The sequence below is a fragment of the Triturus cristatus genome, chromosome 12, assembly GCF_964204655.1.
Source record: "Triturus cristatus chromosome 12, aTriCri1.1, whole genome shotgun sequence".
Classification (NCBI taxonomy): Eukaryota; Metazoa; Chordata; class Amphibia; order Caudata; family Salamandridae; genus Triturus; species Triturus cristatus.
This window is the reverse complement of record NC_140595.1, coordinates 638,431,922-638,449,234: the sequence shown is the minus strand read 5'-3', so window position 1 is coordinate 638,449,234 and position 17,313 is coordinate 638,431,922. Positions and strand designations below refer to the sequence as shown.

General features: G+C 40.5%; 1 protein-coding gene across 4 annotated transcripts in view; it reads right to left on the bottom strand.

Annotated features, from left to right (window-relative positions):
* Positions 1-2,998: 2,998 nt before the first annotated feature.
* KIAA0513 (KIAA0513 ortholog) overlaps positions 2,999-17,313 on the bottom strand; it is a 486,466-nt gene continuing 472,151 nt past the window's right edge. For 2 of the 4 annotated variants that reach the window (XM_085639334.1, XM_085639335.1), the window contains exons 13-14: positions 9,935-10,029; positions 6,368-7,492 (exon numbers count right to left, since the gene is read on the bottom strand). In XM_085639334.1, the coding sequence (XP_085495460.1) occupies positions 7,443-7,492; positions 9,935-10,029 (145 nt within the window). In that variant the 3' untranslated portion in view covers positions 6,368-7,442. Of the gene's footprint in view, positions 7,493-9,934; positions 10,030-17,313 lie in introns of all 4 variants that reach the window. The other 2 variants (XM_085639337.1, XM_085639336.1) reach the window with 2 other exon arrangements.

The following is a 17,313-nucleotide window of genomic DNA, read 5'->3' as shown; positions in this document are numbered from 1 at the left end:
TTAATTTTCATTTTATTTTACAGTCAAGGGTGAGACTTTTGCACAAATATTAATCCCAATGCCAGTCGCCATTTTCACTGCTGTATTTTATGCAGCGACGGATTTTCCATAAATAAAGACTGGCATGCCCATATCACTGTCTCCCCATGACATGGCTTCCAGTTTCACAGTCCCAAAACAACACATGAAATACTCTTACACTTGAAATACTCAACGTGTACAGAAAACAATATATGGCATTGACGCTTTTAAAGTACAGTGACAATGTTAAAGTGAATAGTACATGAGTACACAGTCATAAAATAATATCCCTCAGAGATGATGATTCACTAGTCGGATGAGGAACGGTCTGGAACATTCTACTATATGTGAAATATACACTTGTAACAGACTTTTGAAGAAATAAAAAAACAATGTAGGGTAGGTAGCCATTTTTCTTTTTTAGCTGCTTTCTTTACCTTTCTCCCCAATAACCTTGACTGGTCACTATGCTAGGCAGCCTTTGCTTTAAACCCCAAACCAAAATTGACAAACGTCATTTCCTTTTCAAATGTTGTCCACTCAGCAACAAAACTTTTACTCCAAACAATGTAAATGCAACAATATGTAGCAATGCTGGTTAATATTCATCCAAGGAGCACATTTGCGTGCTTCTGGAAACTGCAAGTAGAGTTTCTGCACTTGCACAGCACTGTGGAGTGGGCAAGCATTTGTAAAAATACACAAAGAGCCACACAAGACTGAAACCAAATATGTGCCTCACCATTCTTGCTAAAACTTTCCATAAAACAAGCTTGGCAAATCCGGTAAATTACTTAAGCTTTTTTTTTTTAAAGGTTTCATCTCTCGCTTATCTCATTAGACTTTTCAATCCTGCTCTAAACCGGGTCAAAAGCGGCACACGGGGGTACAGAGGACAACGCCACAGGTTGATTTTTAGGCATGAGAATTCACTGGAATAAAACACAGTTACAGACCCTAAGCCATTGCCATTGGAGTTGGTGTTTTTCTCATTAATACTTCTTACAATAAAAATAAATACATAAACATATAGGAAAAGGGAAAGAAATGATAAGTGTCAAAGTGCAAAATCTTATCTAAGAAAATAGAACTCAACGGCTTAGGGACCAGAAGCAAAGCAACCAAGTTCCCGGACGATGTGCGACGCTAGTTGCCTCGTTTTAATATGGTTCTAAAACTGTAAGAATTGGGGAAAAAACTTTATTCACATTTTGAGGTCCTGTCGCTGCCTGGAAATATGCTACAACAAACCCAACCAACATTGGAGCAACAATTTCCATTCACTTGCTAAAAAGGTTAATGGAGCATATCCTGAAAAGGGTTATCTTATCCAAAAGAACAAGACTTGGGATGTCTAACATGAGAAATCACATTTTTAGCAAAGGTGCTCTGAAAGGGAATTACTACAAGCCAGAGCTGTGTAGGGCATATTACATTGTACAATGTGTCCTTCCACCATTCAAACGGATTCAGACAAACTCTTCATCTATAACCAGAGATACAATGACTCTTGAACAACCACAAAAGAGTTGGACTCATCGAATACCAGCAAAGTGTCTTTGCACCACTCAATGTGGCTCTAAAGAACTCTTCACGTGAACACCGAAATACAAGTATCCTCACGCACACCCTAACCATGAGTGCATGGCACGCAGCTCCTAATTCTATCAAAAAGACTCAGCAGTTCTCAAGGGCCAGATCTACATTTTATATATACACACACACAGCAATGAAATGAAGACAAATAAAATATAGAGTATAGACATGGCGCATGAAGGTTCATAACAAGTTTATAATTTACAACGGTGTTGTCCAATTTGAACATGTAATATTAGCTCCTCATGGGTCAGCACTGTAGACTTGTATTACTACTGTAATACATGGTAGAGGAAGTAATTGGCACAATAAAAATCTTTTTGTTGATAAAATAGCCCTCATCTCCTGGAGCACAGGTAGGCAAAGTAATCCCTTACACTTTGGTCAAATTTGATATAGTTCTTTGGCCAAGACAGATTGATCAGTGGTAATGGCAAATCAGTCCTGGAGAGAGGCCAGGACAGATTATGTTCAATACCTATATTTTGGAAATGGGCATAAAGAGAAGATAAGCTATCCGGCGAGGAGAATAAGTATACCAGTCAAGGCTAAATTATTTACGCCTTCTGGACAGGCATGTAATCAGAGAATCCTGCCTATAAAACCAGCTATTAAACTATTGTATGGCTTTTCTAGTGCATCAAGCAGGTTCGCAACTATCTCTTCTGATTTATAGGTCTAATTAATGGCTGCACAGCATCAACACATGACGTGCTATTGGACAAAGAAGATGGACAATAAGCAACAAATGAAAGGCCACACCCTCAAGAGGCAGTGATAGTTCTTTGCTAAATCTCAGGGAATTGTTTTTAAACAGCATATATAAGGTTGGTTTATTCTATGGTTTATGCCACATAAATTCAGGATTACTACAGTACTACACTGAGTTTAGACTTTAGTCAGGCTACATAGAAAGACCTGATTAGGTCCCTGTATATCTTAGAAAATACAATCTGCAGGTGTGAGATGAGTGGGAAAACTGGGAGAAAAATTGATGGAGACAAGCTATACAAATTAGAGAACATATAGCATAAATACTTTGAGTACCAGTTAATTGCAAACGGAGGCTGTAGAAGATGCAAGTCTCCATTTGCAATAGGATAAAGTTAAAAATTGAGAAAAGCTCAAATACTTACATTAATTAAAAAAAATAAAAGGTTAGAAAGGAATTTATGAGCAGACGAAATCACATTGGCTTTAATAAGAATTGTTAAAGTTGAATAAAAATGGAAGAACCATTGCAAAGCAATATGAAAAAGAAAATAGATGGGGAAAACGTAGTTGGGATAGATGACGTGAGGCAATAAAGAAAGAGGAGCAGCTGACATGAAGGTAGGAGTATGCTAACTAAAAAAGAATGGCAAAAGACAGTAGCATGTGGTGGGGATGTCTAGTAGACGTAGGGAGCGTACCCAAAGTAGCAAAAACTTAGTGAACAGTCATGCCAAGGGAGATGTGTCAGCCTCATAGTGGTAGTGACAATCAAGTACTTACACATAACATGGAAAGGTAGTCACAAATGACTACTCAAAAAACATCTAAACAACCACTGGCACTAAAACATCAAATTAAAAAAGATGCAGAAGAATAAAGTGAAAAATCGGAAAAAAACGAATTTGGGGAAATGTGCTTGACAGGAATAACACCGACATGATCACTAGGAAAAACAAAATCTACTTTAAACTTGCTAAGCATCTAGATAGCATGACAACACATTTACTCCAAACTATAAATATTGGAAGATAAACATGTTTTTAATTTTAAGAGAGACTAAAACCTCCAGTTGTTCATGAAAAATCACAAACATCCATCAACCCACAGAGAGACCAAGAACACACAGCTTGCATTCCACTCGGGTACCTTAGTGGCAAGGACCCATAACCAAGCTCCCTGCACGCAGTGGCAGACTCAACAGATGACCATGCATAGCAATTACGATAAACCCATCTACAGATGATGTGTTTCCTGGAGACCTCCTAAAGAGTGGGAAAAGATCAATATGGTACATTTGAGACCGACTGCAAGACTTTGCAAAGACAAGTGTTTTCTGAAGACCGAGAGAAGATATAGCTAGATCTTATTAAGTTAATAGTAAAAATAGGTAAGGTGGCTTGCTACTTCCTGCTTCATGGAATGGAATCACCCAAAATGCTTTGCAACAACCTGTCTCTCTGCAGTCACACTGTAAACTGGGAAATCAATTATGAAAATGTATGTAGAAATGTTTACTGGAAATTAACATAAAAGAGACAAGAGAAGTGGTGCATAAAGCTAAGATAGCTAAGCAGCTAACCTCTTGTACCATGGCACACTTGGAAAATGGCATTTGTTTTAAGCAGTGAATTGAATTATCATGCTTTTTCTACTTCACTTGCACTTTTAGACTTTGGCCATTTTTAAGAATGGAAACTCTACAATAACAACTGAGAGGTGCAAAGATATTTAAGAAATTTCTCAAGAGAAGATGCTGGACAAGAGTTTTCTGAAGAACAGCTCAGTCTATCTTGGTGTAGATGATCCAAACACATGATGAAAGAAGACAGCGAGGCACAGTTTTGATGTTACCAGCGCTATAAGTGGGCAAACAGCCAAGCCTTGATCAACTGCTTAGTGCAGCATTACCTGCAATGCCCAATGTTATTCTTATAACGTAATGTACTGTCTGGCTGACAAGTAGTTATAAGTTCTTTATTGACCACAAGACCTAGAAATCATGCCTTTTTACCACTACATTCCATACTGGAATGCGAAAGTAATCAGTTTACAAAACTAAAACTATGTATCCCTTATTAGTTTAAATTCGTATTAAAAAGTTTAAGATTCCAAATTGTAATTCCCTTAAAATTCCGAGGTGAGTGAAATCACCCAATCCATTTTAAGTCAGGTAATTTGCAACATTTTACTGGAACCAAATAAAAAACTGACATATTGTACACAGATCTCTGTAAAGAAAAATAGGGCAGTCACTAATTGACAATTCTTGGATCAGAGAAATGATCACCTTTAGCAGGCATGACGGTAACAGCCAAGACGGTCTGCAATAGAGCTGGGAGTCGAGTGCCATTTAAGTAGGTAGCACTCAGCACTCTTGTGCTAATTTTCCTAATTGTATCCATCTAGTAGAGGGCAAAGACCAGGGGACTGGATCAACCCATTACCAAACCTGGGAATCTCTTGCAAGATTAGACCTTTGGCACTCTGGAGATTGATGCAGAAAGAAATGGAAGTACCTTCTTGGTCAGCGTGTCACCACCACCACTGCTGCTCAAATACTGAGCCAGAGCCGTAAACAGTGAAGAGGCATTAGAGAAAACCCAGAACTGTTGACTGGTCTCAAGAGGTTGTGAGCTATATTGAGTACTTGTGATGATCTCTATTGGCACATTGGACCCAGAAGAGGTTTACTTCATCATTACAAAAGAACCAGCAAGGTTTTACAGATGATCAGATAAAATCCTGATGCGACACAGGTACATTTGAACTGACATTTGATGAAAGAGAAGCAAAGTGGGTGGCTGGTTGATTTGTCTGTCACTCCAAAAGCTACCAATTTGACAGCTAGCATTAAACACAGTTTGTTGAGGAGCACTCTCTGATATATTAGGAAGATTTGTTGCATCACCAAGACTCTTGATTCAAAATGTAAGGACATGATCACTGTTTCTTCCTTTTTCATTTGAATCTCATCTGAATTCTACACAACAGAAGAATGTAATACGTCTGAATCAAGGGGTACAGTCGCTTAGATGCCCATATTGCTTCACACTTTGTCTACTCTCAGATTTGTTTAAAAGCGCAAGGGAAAAAATCTTCAAAAAACTGGGCAGATTCGCAAAGCTTTTCCTTCGAGTAAGTGTGTCCTCCTCCTATCTTGGATATGAGTTCCAGTTAAATACCCAGGCCTCATACACAAGCTATTTTCTGGGAGGTGTTTCTAGGCGTGAGATTTGCCTAATGACTGTAATCATGAGTTACCTGGAAACTTGTGAGTAACATCCAAGACTGGAATAATACACATCTACACATCGAAAATGCATGCTGAATGATCAGGTGTAATGCACACCGCAGCCTGGAGTATCACACGCCTGCTCTAAGAAACGATTGGTCAAACCTGGCCACATGCGAATGTGAACAAACTCTGCAAATGAATTAAATTTATCACTGTGATCAATTTTCCTCGATCTGCCCCAAATCCAAGCACTTTTCAAAATAGGAAAATAAACGAAGAGCTTCACATCTGCGCTACACTATCAAACAATCGCCTTGAGTCAATGTGCATTAGGACGCATGACGCTGATATTGCCCTAGGTCTTTATTTTGATGCACCAATGGCTGTTTGGCACAAGCATGATCAATAACAAAAGAAAATGCCATTTGACACTGCAAGCTTATGGGCAGGACTAAATGTCATTTGTGTTACTTTGTGGTATCTTCTAGAGTGATTAAAAGTAGGAGCCAATCAAAGCTTTTTTTTCCAAACATGCAGATTTCAATATTGGTGTATTCCGCTATATAAATGTTCATTCAAATGAATCGTAAGCTACAAATGTCTGTACCGTTACCCGCAAGGAACCGCCGAACAACTTTACCAAACCAAACAACTTTAGAGACATCAAACATTTATAAACCCAACCTCTAATTAAGCTGTTCATGTCATCTAAACCCTTTAAAAGCTCTCATCAGAAGCAAAATATTTCATGGTGGCACTTTAATAGCTCCTTATCCTACTGTTTGCTATTTTTATGATTTTGAAATGTGCAAATGCACACTATAGTTTCTGTCATAACACTGCAGATAATTCTTTAGACAGCCTTGTCTCGAAATAATAGACATTTAAGCTGCTAGGAGGGCACATGTACCTTTCTGAGAAGGTCTATAAATGCTCTATAAAGAACAAAGAAAAATCAACGGTCTTCATGCCCACAGAGAGCGCAGGCGCAGCAAGCCTACAGCTTAGTAAATACATTTCCAACCCATCTTCTAACGGTAAGACTAGCAATGACTAACCCACTCTCACCAATACATCATACAGAAAGAAAACAAAACCCATTCTCACCAGTCTCCCATGTCAGTGGTTTTGCCCTTTCACTGCAAAGGACAATGCCCAGCACCCAACTACGAGGCAAGCCCCAGATCAGCACTTTGACTATCAAAGATATCATGTAAATATGTCTCAAGGGACATGTGCAGGCCGCCAGGCAGTGTCAAAGCTACATCACCTGAAAGGAATGAACAACAACTAATACTGTGGACCACTTTATACTTATGTGTGCCCCGTCGTCCACGTGTACATCTGCAAACCCAACAGCAGAAGCAATCCGAACCGCGGCTCTCTGACCCAATGGCTTACTCTGAAGGAAAACCATGGGTAGCAACAGTGCACACTAAATGGCAATATCCTTCAAAGGACCCCCACCTTCTCAAAGTTTACTACATGCCACACACTTGAAGTTTGATGACCACTGGGAGAACATTGCACTGAGGGTTGGACATTGACACGGAACCCAATACATCCAACCTGCCCACCAGACCAGACATCAGACAATGTGCACAGCTACTTCACTAGAAACTCTAAATAGATACTCTGTTTTGTAGACAAAAGACTTTGAACAACCTATTATTTAAAAATATATAATTTACAGGTAGCTTCTGGTGCATTGATGTGGGTTAATAAGATGTGTGACATGGCACAACTTGAGGGAGGCGGTTGGCAAACGAACATGCAGGTTTTATTGCAGTAGTTGCTAGGAGGCGATCTTCAATACTGAGTTGTCTTGGAGGCAATCTCCCTTTTCGATCCTGTCGCTGCCAAGATGCTCCTACAGCTATTCGGGGGCCATTCGATCAATGTGATCACTCAGCAGCTTGTATTGCTCTGCAAGAAATGGAAACCAGCCTTGGTAAATCTGCAAATCAAAGTACATCAGGCAGCAATCAGAGCTCATGAAACGCTTTGTTGTGGATTCAATGCAGTTCAAAGGCTGTACTCGAAGGATGTAGGTAGAGAGAATGAAAACACCTGTTTCAACAACATTCTGGTAGAATATACTTTTATTTGAAAAATAAATTTCAGCAGTATGAATACCTTCACTTCACCTTTGTAAACAAACACACCTGGCTGGCCCTCCTGTAGGACATTCTTAATTCTTCTAAAATGCACGGACAGGCCAACATTCATTCACACCCAAGGCTCTACAGTGTACAGACAGTTAATGCACTACAAAAAGAAACTAAAATAAGATACAAGTAACACGACAGATGCTTTAAAATCATCAAACAACGTTTCAGGTTCCGAGGATGGTTATTGTCTGTTCGGTGGGAATAGGCTTATTGGGATGCGTTTACCCCATTCTTAAAATAGCAGTGATCATAAGAGGTACAGCCGAACGTTAATGAGGAAGAGAGGACCGCAGACCTGCCAACTCACAGGGTGCTACTGTGTAACACACGATATCGTCTCCCTTCACCCGGTCACCCGGTGAGGAGCTGATATCACACGGAGGCAGGGAAAACAAGCAGAAAACGACTGTAAATAGGGAATTTCCAGCTCGTTTTCCGAGGCTCTGTACTGCCTAGGACCATTAAGGGGTGTGAAAACACACCAGGACTTCGGCACCAGCCTTAGTCAGCTTTTTGAGGCGTGAGCTTTAAGGCAGGGTGGGGGCACAATTTCCTCTTAGGCACTTTTTGGCACAAGGTCCCGCCCCTCCAAGGCCGGCCCCCTCCTCACACGGTGAGATTTTTGTTCAAGTTGGCAGGTATGTGACGGATAATGAAATGAAATAGGTCAATATATGATGCATGGCTGGACTTGAGGAAGTGCAGGCAGACTGCAGAACTGGGCAGTTAGAACAGCACTGGCTAGGGTGCACTTTCAGCTTCTGTACCAAGGTATCTCCCAGAGAGCACAGACCCACTGGTATATCTCATCGCAAACCTTTTTTATAAAGTGTTTTAGTTTTCACAAATGCTCGAAATTTTGACTAGTTTTTTTTTTTTTAGATAATCAACGTTATTGATTTTAGAAAACAAAGAAAAGTTAGCACTGTCAGCACAATATACAGATTTGCATATTGGAAATAATGGGGGCACAGCTGCGTAATCATACAGTAAGCACAATGATCAAGCACTTAACATAGCAAAAAGAAACCGGTTTGTCGGATGCGAAAGTCCATCCTTGCGGACCCCGTTAACCCATTTGATCAGTCCACTTACCCCACACTCTTTGGTATTTGGCTGGGTAACCCCTGGCCTCAAATAAAGGTTTCTATTGGGCAGCGCACCAGTCCACCCCTCGGCGCCATCTAGCTATTGGGGGGCGAGGGGGGGTCCAGGTTGTGTCCAGGCCATGGCAATATCTCGTTTGGCCACCATGATGGCCGTCCCCAGGAATACTTTGTCTGCACGGGACCCGTCTAAACTGTCCATAACGCCCAGGAGGAGGCACCTAGCATCGTTAGGCACATGCCAGCCCAAGATGTGTGTGAGCTCGGATTCTATTTTGTTCCAGTATTTTATGATGCGGGGGCAAGACCAGACCACGTGGTAGAAGTCTGCTGGTTGGTGCTTGCAGCACGTGCATTCGGGTGAGGTACATAACCCTGCTCTGTGTAGTCGCTCTGGGGTAAGCTATGCAGTGTGAAGGTAATAGATTTGGATGAGTCGGAGTCTGGCAGAGGTCGTGAACGTTTTGGGAGCCATAAGAGCGTCCCACCAGTCTTCATCTTCAAGGGGGCCCAGCTAACCCTCCCAGCGGGTCCAGAGATGTAGGGCTGTTGTTCGTGATGGTGCGGTATATATGGGATATGCCTCCTTTCCCGAGATTCCCCATCATGACCTGTGCCTCTGGTGGACTGAATCCAGGAAGTGTGTTACCCGTCGAGATGTGTGTGCTCAGGGCGTGTCATAACTAAGTATCTGTGGAATTGTGAGGTGCGTAAGGAGAAGCGGGTCTGTAGGTCCTGAAAAGTCCTTATGTGGTCTCCTGCCCACACGTCGCCCAGTTGGGAGATTACACTGTAGTCCCAGTGTATAAACCCTGGTAGCGCCGCCACTTCTTGACTAGTTGTTTTTACTCTATAATCGGCTACGGTAAAGCTCTGACATATAATGTGGAAACAGCAATGATTTTAGGTAATTATCAATAAACTGTTTACCTACTTGTTTATTGCTTAGGAAATTCAACCACTGACCTAATGCTTTGCAGTCATGCACCCTGTCCTAGGGTCAAACTGATGCTTTTAAAAATGTGTATCAAAACACTTTGATATGCAGATGTTTCATATCCTATGTAGACTGAGCTGCTTCTGTTCCTTACCTTCATCCAGATTGCCGATGACTGCCTGCTTCTTCAGAAAGTCATTGCACAACTTCTTGTTCAAGCCGAAAGCCAACATGTTGTGAGTGAAGGTGCTAGACATGGGGCAACAGAGGAAGATCAGGATAACAGTGCAGAGAAATCACAAATATTTAACAATTCAAAAATGTGTGCGTCCAATTGTGCACAGTATATCACTAAGATGCGATTTGCTGGTTGTACGTAACCGAATAATGAAGAAAAATAGCAAAAGACACAATTCAAATGACTGACTTGAATCCAGCAGACATGAGTATCAAACCAATGGGTTACAATGTGAGGAGAACCAGATCCAACCCTGCAGCTGTAACAGGAGACCACACTCTCCTAAAAGAGCATTTCAATGAAAAACCAACCACCAATCGGCTGTATGACTCACCATTCAATATAATGAATACTTATGTAAAGCAATAAAGAACTCCAAATCAGGACAGCAAATCTTATATCCCAGACAGTTATTTCACAGTTAATACGAACAGGTACTCACTACAATTATAGAGGTACTATAAATCCTAGGGTTCACAAAATCAAGAGAAGAGGCACCTACTTTCTTTCAAACTCACCCACACCTACAAATCCCTCCAAAACATCAGACCCAAATACTTCAACAAAAGAGTCTCCTTCCAAGAACCCAAAAGGAACCTCCGCTCCGCCGACCTCGCCCTGGCAGAAACCCCACGCATCCGCAGAACCAGAGCAGGTGGAAGAGCCTTCTCCTACGTCACAGCCAAAACCCGGAACAAGCTCCCACTCAGCATCAGACACTCCCCCACTCTGCACACCTTCAGGAAATGCCTCCAGACCTGCTGGCTGTTCGACTGATCGGGAGCTGCATCCCCCCTCCCCCAGCACCTTGAGACCCTCACGGGTGAGTAGCGCACTTTATAAATGCTTGATTGATTGATTGATTGATTAAAACAAGGTATGCAGTTATGGGAACCGTGCATTTGTGGCTGGTGATACAATCAGTAAATCCTACCGCTGCACAACAATCAATCAAAATAAAAAGTAGGGCAATCACAGATACCAGCAGTATGAGTGCCTGGACCATACTGTCCCTCTGACACAAAATAACTTAAAACATGTAGTGACGAGTGATGGAATGACAATACTGTACAGCAGAAATTACAATTCACTGAGATCTAGGTGCAGTCCAGCAAATCATGTGTATGCCGCACTGCTCAATTGATGCAAACACCTTCTGCTGGCTATCACACCAAACCCACATTTCAAGCCCCTTAATGGTTCTCAGCTGGGGCCACATTTAAACACAAAATCTTTTACTATCAGAAATGCATCTCAATGAAGCAGAGAAGACATTTTCCCACTTGATGGGATCTGCCAATTCAGGCTTGGCTCCCTATATCTATCTTCAGGGCTTCCTAGAATTTACATCAGCCCAGGCTATATTAATACCAGGCACGGGTGGAATACATACAATGCACAGGATAACCCTTGCTTAATAGACCATGTTGTCCTCTTTAGTTACAATATCTAGGTGTTCAATTCAGTACCTTGAGTGATGCTACTGTGGGCAAGCCTGGTGACTGTTAAGTATAAGCCTGCCTCTACGAGTTCAACCATGGGTTTCCAGGATTAAAGGAGGCTGAATATTGGACTTGAGTTTCTCACCTTCTGTTCTGCCTCAGCCACCAACCATGAATGTCTTTATTTTGCTCAGGCTGAATAGATGATACTGCATAGGGTTTTAGGAATTGCCTTCTCAAGAGACGTGACGAGCAATGGGTATGGATCTGTGTGTCCCGACAAGGAAAAGATAAGGTGGTATTCTGTACTTCTAGAGCCTCAGAGTACGGGCTGAAACATGTTGTAAATGACTAACAATGTACAAGTTACTTATGCTTTTCCAGTTTGTGTATGGCATACCATGATCCCCTCAGGTTCCAAGCACAACATAGATCAATGCCCTTTATAGTTACAGCAACATGCCGCCATGGCTTCTTACTCATTTTCTGGTATATAACCCAATGGTTCAGATAACGACAAGAACTAAGATGGTGATTAAGGCACTTGCTGTTGACCCATGTGTAGAATCGAGGAAAACCTTCATGTCAAATCCTACTAGAACTTTTGTCTATCTCTAGACCACTAGAAATTAAATAGCACTGTTGTTACCAGTTAATATCTGTGGGCAATATGGATGTCTAGGTTGGAATGAGTCCCACAATATAACTTGAGTTGGAACAATGGTGATCTTCAACATAGCAGCCTGCGCCGGAATGCCAGATGCCGCTGGTCTTAACTTAAGCATTCCAGGCAGCTGTTCATGCTGTGGAGGGAACAACCTGTGGTCCGTGGGCAGGTAACTCAGTCACAAAAGTGATGGATATCTTGTCCACCTTATTACAAGTGCCTTATATCTGAGGCTCGTTCATAGTTTTCCATTTTTACAGATAGGTACAGACAGAAAACAATGTGTTTTCCATGAAAAAGAAATTAAGTGCATTATATCTGAGGCTCGTAGTTTTCAGTTTTTATTTATTTTTACAGATAGGCACAGACCCCAAAAAAATACAGAAAAATTGGATTTCTTGTGAGTGACTCTCCATGCTGTTTTTCATGAATTGCAGGCCAATAGCTGAATGGATAGACAGTGTGAGGAGTTAAAAAACACAGGATACAATCTCGTTCAATACAGGCATATGTCAATATATATATATATATATATATATATATATATATATATATATATATATATATATATATATATATATATATATATATATATATATATTCACTTAAAAAACCATAGGTTTCACACATGTTATAGTTAGGTAGACATTTCACTCGTAAAAAACCATTGAAATTCCCCCGTTATAGTTAGTTCAGATAACTATAACTCGCGCGACCGCAATCCACTGCTGATGACGTCACATATTACATCACTCATGACATGGTCAGTGGCATCACTCATGACATCACTGATGACATCTTCCTTGTGATAGAGTGGCGGTCGCGCGAGTTATAGTTATCTGAACTAACTATAACGGGGGAATTTCAATGGTTTTTTACGAGTGAAATGTCCACCGAACTATAACATGTGTGAAACCTATGGTTTTTTAAGTGAATTTTGCAAGGTTTTTTAAATGCTAATTCCTAACTATAACGTGTGTGAAACCTATGGTTTTTTAAGTGAATTTGTAAGGTTTTTTAAATGCTAAGTTATGTATCTATTATTATATTTTTTATATATTTATTTTACAATAAACTACCTATGTATATAGTTATAGATTGACTGTATCCTGTAAGTTTTTTTAAGGTTTTTCACCGTGCGCGCACCCCGCGATTTAAAAAAAAAAAAATGTTTTTTTCACCCTAAGGAGTCCTTCAGGGGCTCCCTGACAAAGGCTAGGGGGTCAGGAACTCTCTACCCTGCCCCCTTTTCACGTTCTCCGCCTTTCTTTTTCACTGTCGCACACAAAACACACAAAATGGCGGCCGACACTTCCTGATTTCGACCGATTCGAATGTTGACTGACATGTAACCACCAATCAGAATTACGCTCGCGCACGTTAGGGTGCGCGCACGGTGCGCGCTTATAGATATTTATGTACTTTTAACTGCAATTTTCTCAGGAACTACGGAACAGATTGACACCATATATGCAAAAGGCACATGCCTGACGTGAGGACTACCTCTTTGCCAAATTTCAAGTAATTCTGTTCAGCCGTTCGGGCTGTACCTTCGACTAAAGGTCCTATGGGAAAATGCATGGGGAAAACGTGTTTTGGGACCCCCCTTTTTTCTCAGCCCCCGCTTGACGAATCACCCAGAGACTTTCAGGGTAGGAGCTGAGCGGAGCGCCCCATTAGCTTTGAAAATTTCGCGAGGATTCGTCAACCGGCGCCAAAGTTATTCAAAATAGAATTTTCAGATTTCCTATGGAAACTCGGTCCTAACTATAACTATCTACTGGCGACCGCGCGCACGGTACGCGCACGGTGAAAAACCTTAAAAATAAATAAATACATAACTTAGCTTTTAATAAACTGTACAAATTCACTGAAAAAGCCATAGGTTTCACATACGTTATAGTTAGGAATTAGCATTTAAAAAACCTTGCAAATTCACTTAAAAAACCATAGGTTTCACACATGTTATAGTTAGCTGGGCATTTCACTCGTGAAAAACCAATGAAATTCCCCCGTTATAGTTAGTGCCGGCAACTATAACTCACGTGACCGCAATCCTCTGCTGATGACGTCAGATATTACATCACTGAGGACATATGTGTTTTTCTGAAAAAAAATATTTGTAATATATGTATAGCTAAAAATTAATGGAAGAAGACATGGGTAAATAAGTGTCTAAATACAGTGATGTAATATCTGACGTCATCAGCAGAGGATTGCGGTCGCGTGAGTTATAGTTGCCGGCACTAACTATAACGGGGGAATTTCATTGGTTTTTCACGAGTGAAATGCCCAGCTAACTATAACATGTGTGAAACCTATGGTTTTTTAAGTGAATATATATATATATATATATATATATATATATATATATATATAAACAAACAATCCAGCTCCCACAGAAAACTCCATGGACGAAGGCACGGACACGAGGTAATCAAGATGTGGCAAATATTTATTTCTCAGATCCACCCTCAACCCCTGAGGTAAGAGATACGCGTTTCGGCTTTTAGGAAGATATATATATATATATATATATATACACACACACACACACACATATATATATATATATATATATATATATATATATAGTATAACGCTAATATTTACCTGTTGGTGTAATGTTTTAATATATTTGGCTGGTTCATTTGATATTTATCAGTGCATATTTATGAGTTAAATAAATGTGTAAAAATACAATTTTACAACTTCACTTATTATCAAAACACAAAATAAATATGGATAAATACCAATAACAAGTCCACAAAATAAATATGTGTAAATACAGACAGAAATTATTTAAAAAAAACATAAATCCCATTAAACCGGGAGTCCTAATTATATCCTATTGCACTTGCAAAAAGGCGGACGGGACATCTTTCACATACGTGACAGTGTATCCTGTTTGCCAAACTCCAAATCAGGCCCCTCGTCTGATGACAGACCATTCTCTCACTGTGCATATCAAATTCTGCTATCTTTCATAAACTGAAAGGGTGAGGCCTATTAGTTTTTCCAGTGCTTGTTCCATTTCCTTTCTAACATTCCCTACTAGGACACTAGCCTACGACAGAACAACACCCATCTTCAAGGTTGTTCAATCATCCAAGGCATGATCACTATTCCACTGAAGGTCTAAACTGTCCCCCCACCGAGCACTCTGAGATGTCGATTTATGATTTCAGAGCTTTATACAAATCGGAAATAAATAAATAAATAAATTACTGATACCACTTACAATTTTGTTCATAGAGCTGGAAATGCAGTGCATCCATCTTGATGCCAGATCCGGCAGACATTACAGAGCCCGATCCGGGATCCTACCAGCCCCAATGAAACGTGCAGGCTTAGTCCTGGTGCCCACATCAGGACCATTCAGCAGCACAGCACTGTGTGCAGGGGGTGAGGAAGGCCTCTATAGTTCAGTTCTAGCTGTGCCCAAGAAAAACAAATGCCTCAATGTAAGGCTCGACAGCACGCCTTTTATTTGAGTCTTCCTCCTGGCTGGGGGCTAAATGCAACTTTAACGCATTGGTGCCAGGAAAGAAAGACAGCCAGCATGTCACTTCACATGCACTACACAGATCTAGGATTTAGGGGGAAGATTTGGGGTTTTCGAAGCTTTGTATAAAAGTGATATGTATAGGCTGTAAGAATGTCAAACTATAGAGGGCAAGTTTTGATTTTTCTAATCTTTGTATGAATGTTATCCATGAACTGTAAGCACGTCAGACACCATTCACATAATACTTGGTAATACGTCCTAATAACTGCTCAAAGGAACTCTTTTTAGAAATATTAGGGAACAAAACATTGAGAAAAAACATTATGGCTCTAAATGTATTCATTTCTGTTTGCGTATAGCTCCTTGATGACAGTTCATAACTCAGTAAGTTAAATCAAAAGGATTGTAACTTGCATATCTGCAGCAGAAGCATTAACTCACTGAGCTATCTGCACAAAATACGACCTGCCTGCTGCATGCAGGCTTTTGCAGTTGGCAGATTAACCCTCTATTTGATTTAATGATAAGTCAAAGCTGTGGCTAGAATGCATGTAGATCGAGTTACTCTTGTTATACCACATATGTTGCTGGGTACATAAACATCTCTGCAGCAGGTGCCCAAACCCCTAAGGCTATTTGAAAATACAGATTTACGGCAATTTTAAGTAAACGAAAGCAGGTTAGCGGTCACATTTGTCCTTGTTGCCATTTTGTTTATGGCAGAGTTAAAAAGAAAATGTGTAAAACGACGGTCTGATTTTAACCATTGTGGCCTCCGTCACTCCTCCAATGCTACTCTATCTCCACAATTTGTAGTTACCGTCGTTTACTTTTTTTTCTCCCTAATTCCAGGTCTGCATATGTTCAAATGCGAGTCTCGTCTGCCACCTAGCGGCTCTATTAGGAACACAATTGAAAATATAACTGCTTATTCATATCCCCAGCCAGACGCTTTGTTTGGCTACCTATTTAGACCATGCAGTTTTAAGAGCAACTGAATGATGTTGTGAACAAGCAAAACAAGAATTGGCATAGCCAACAGGCCCACTTTTAGGACATAATAAGTGTGTAGCCATGCAGCACATTATCCTGGGTGCTGTGCCACCAGGGATTGAAGAGCTATACAATTACAAAGAGGAGTGGATGTAGATGGTAGAGAAGAAACAGACAGGGCAGAAGGGTGAAAGGGAGAAGAAGCAACACGAATGGGGGAGATGGCCTAAAAATAAAAGTACTATGACGTGCTGGTAGAAAAATAAAAGAAATGCTCCAAAAACATGAGTAGTGGAAGGAGACAAGTACTTCGTCCGTGCTCTAGGCAAGGCCAAACACAAGAAATATATTAAATTCCAACACATGCCCCACCCAAGTCTCAACCGCATACCATACATTCTTAAAACTTGAAGCATAGACCTTCCTCATGCAGAAAGTCTTTACAAAGACAGAAAAGTTGTTTATTTATTTTTCGGAAACAAAGAAATACAGATCACATTAACAATCTGCATACACTAGCAGGTCAATATACGAAAACCCCTTGAAAGGAAAATACTGCTCGTTTTGTGTTAATCCAAACAATCATTCGCCCATCTTGCACCTAGTGTGTGTAGGTTTCAAAATAATCATAGGGCTAGGCCCTTTATGTTACGCTCTTTAGATTAGCCTTATATAGCTAAATATA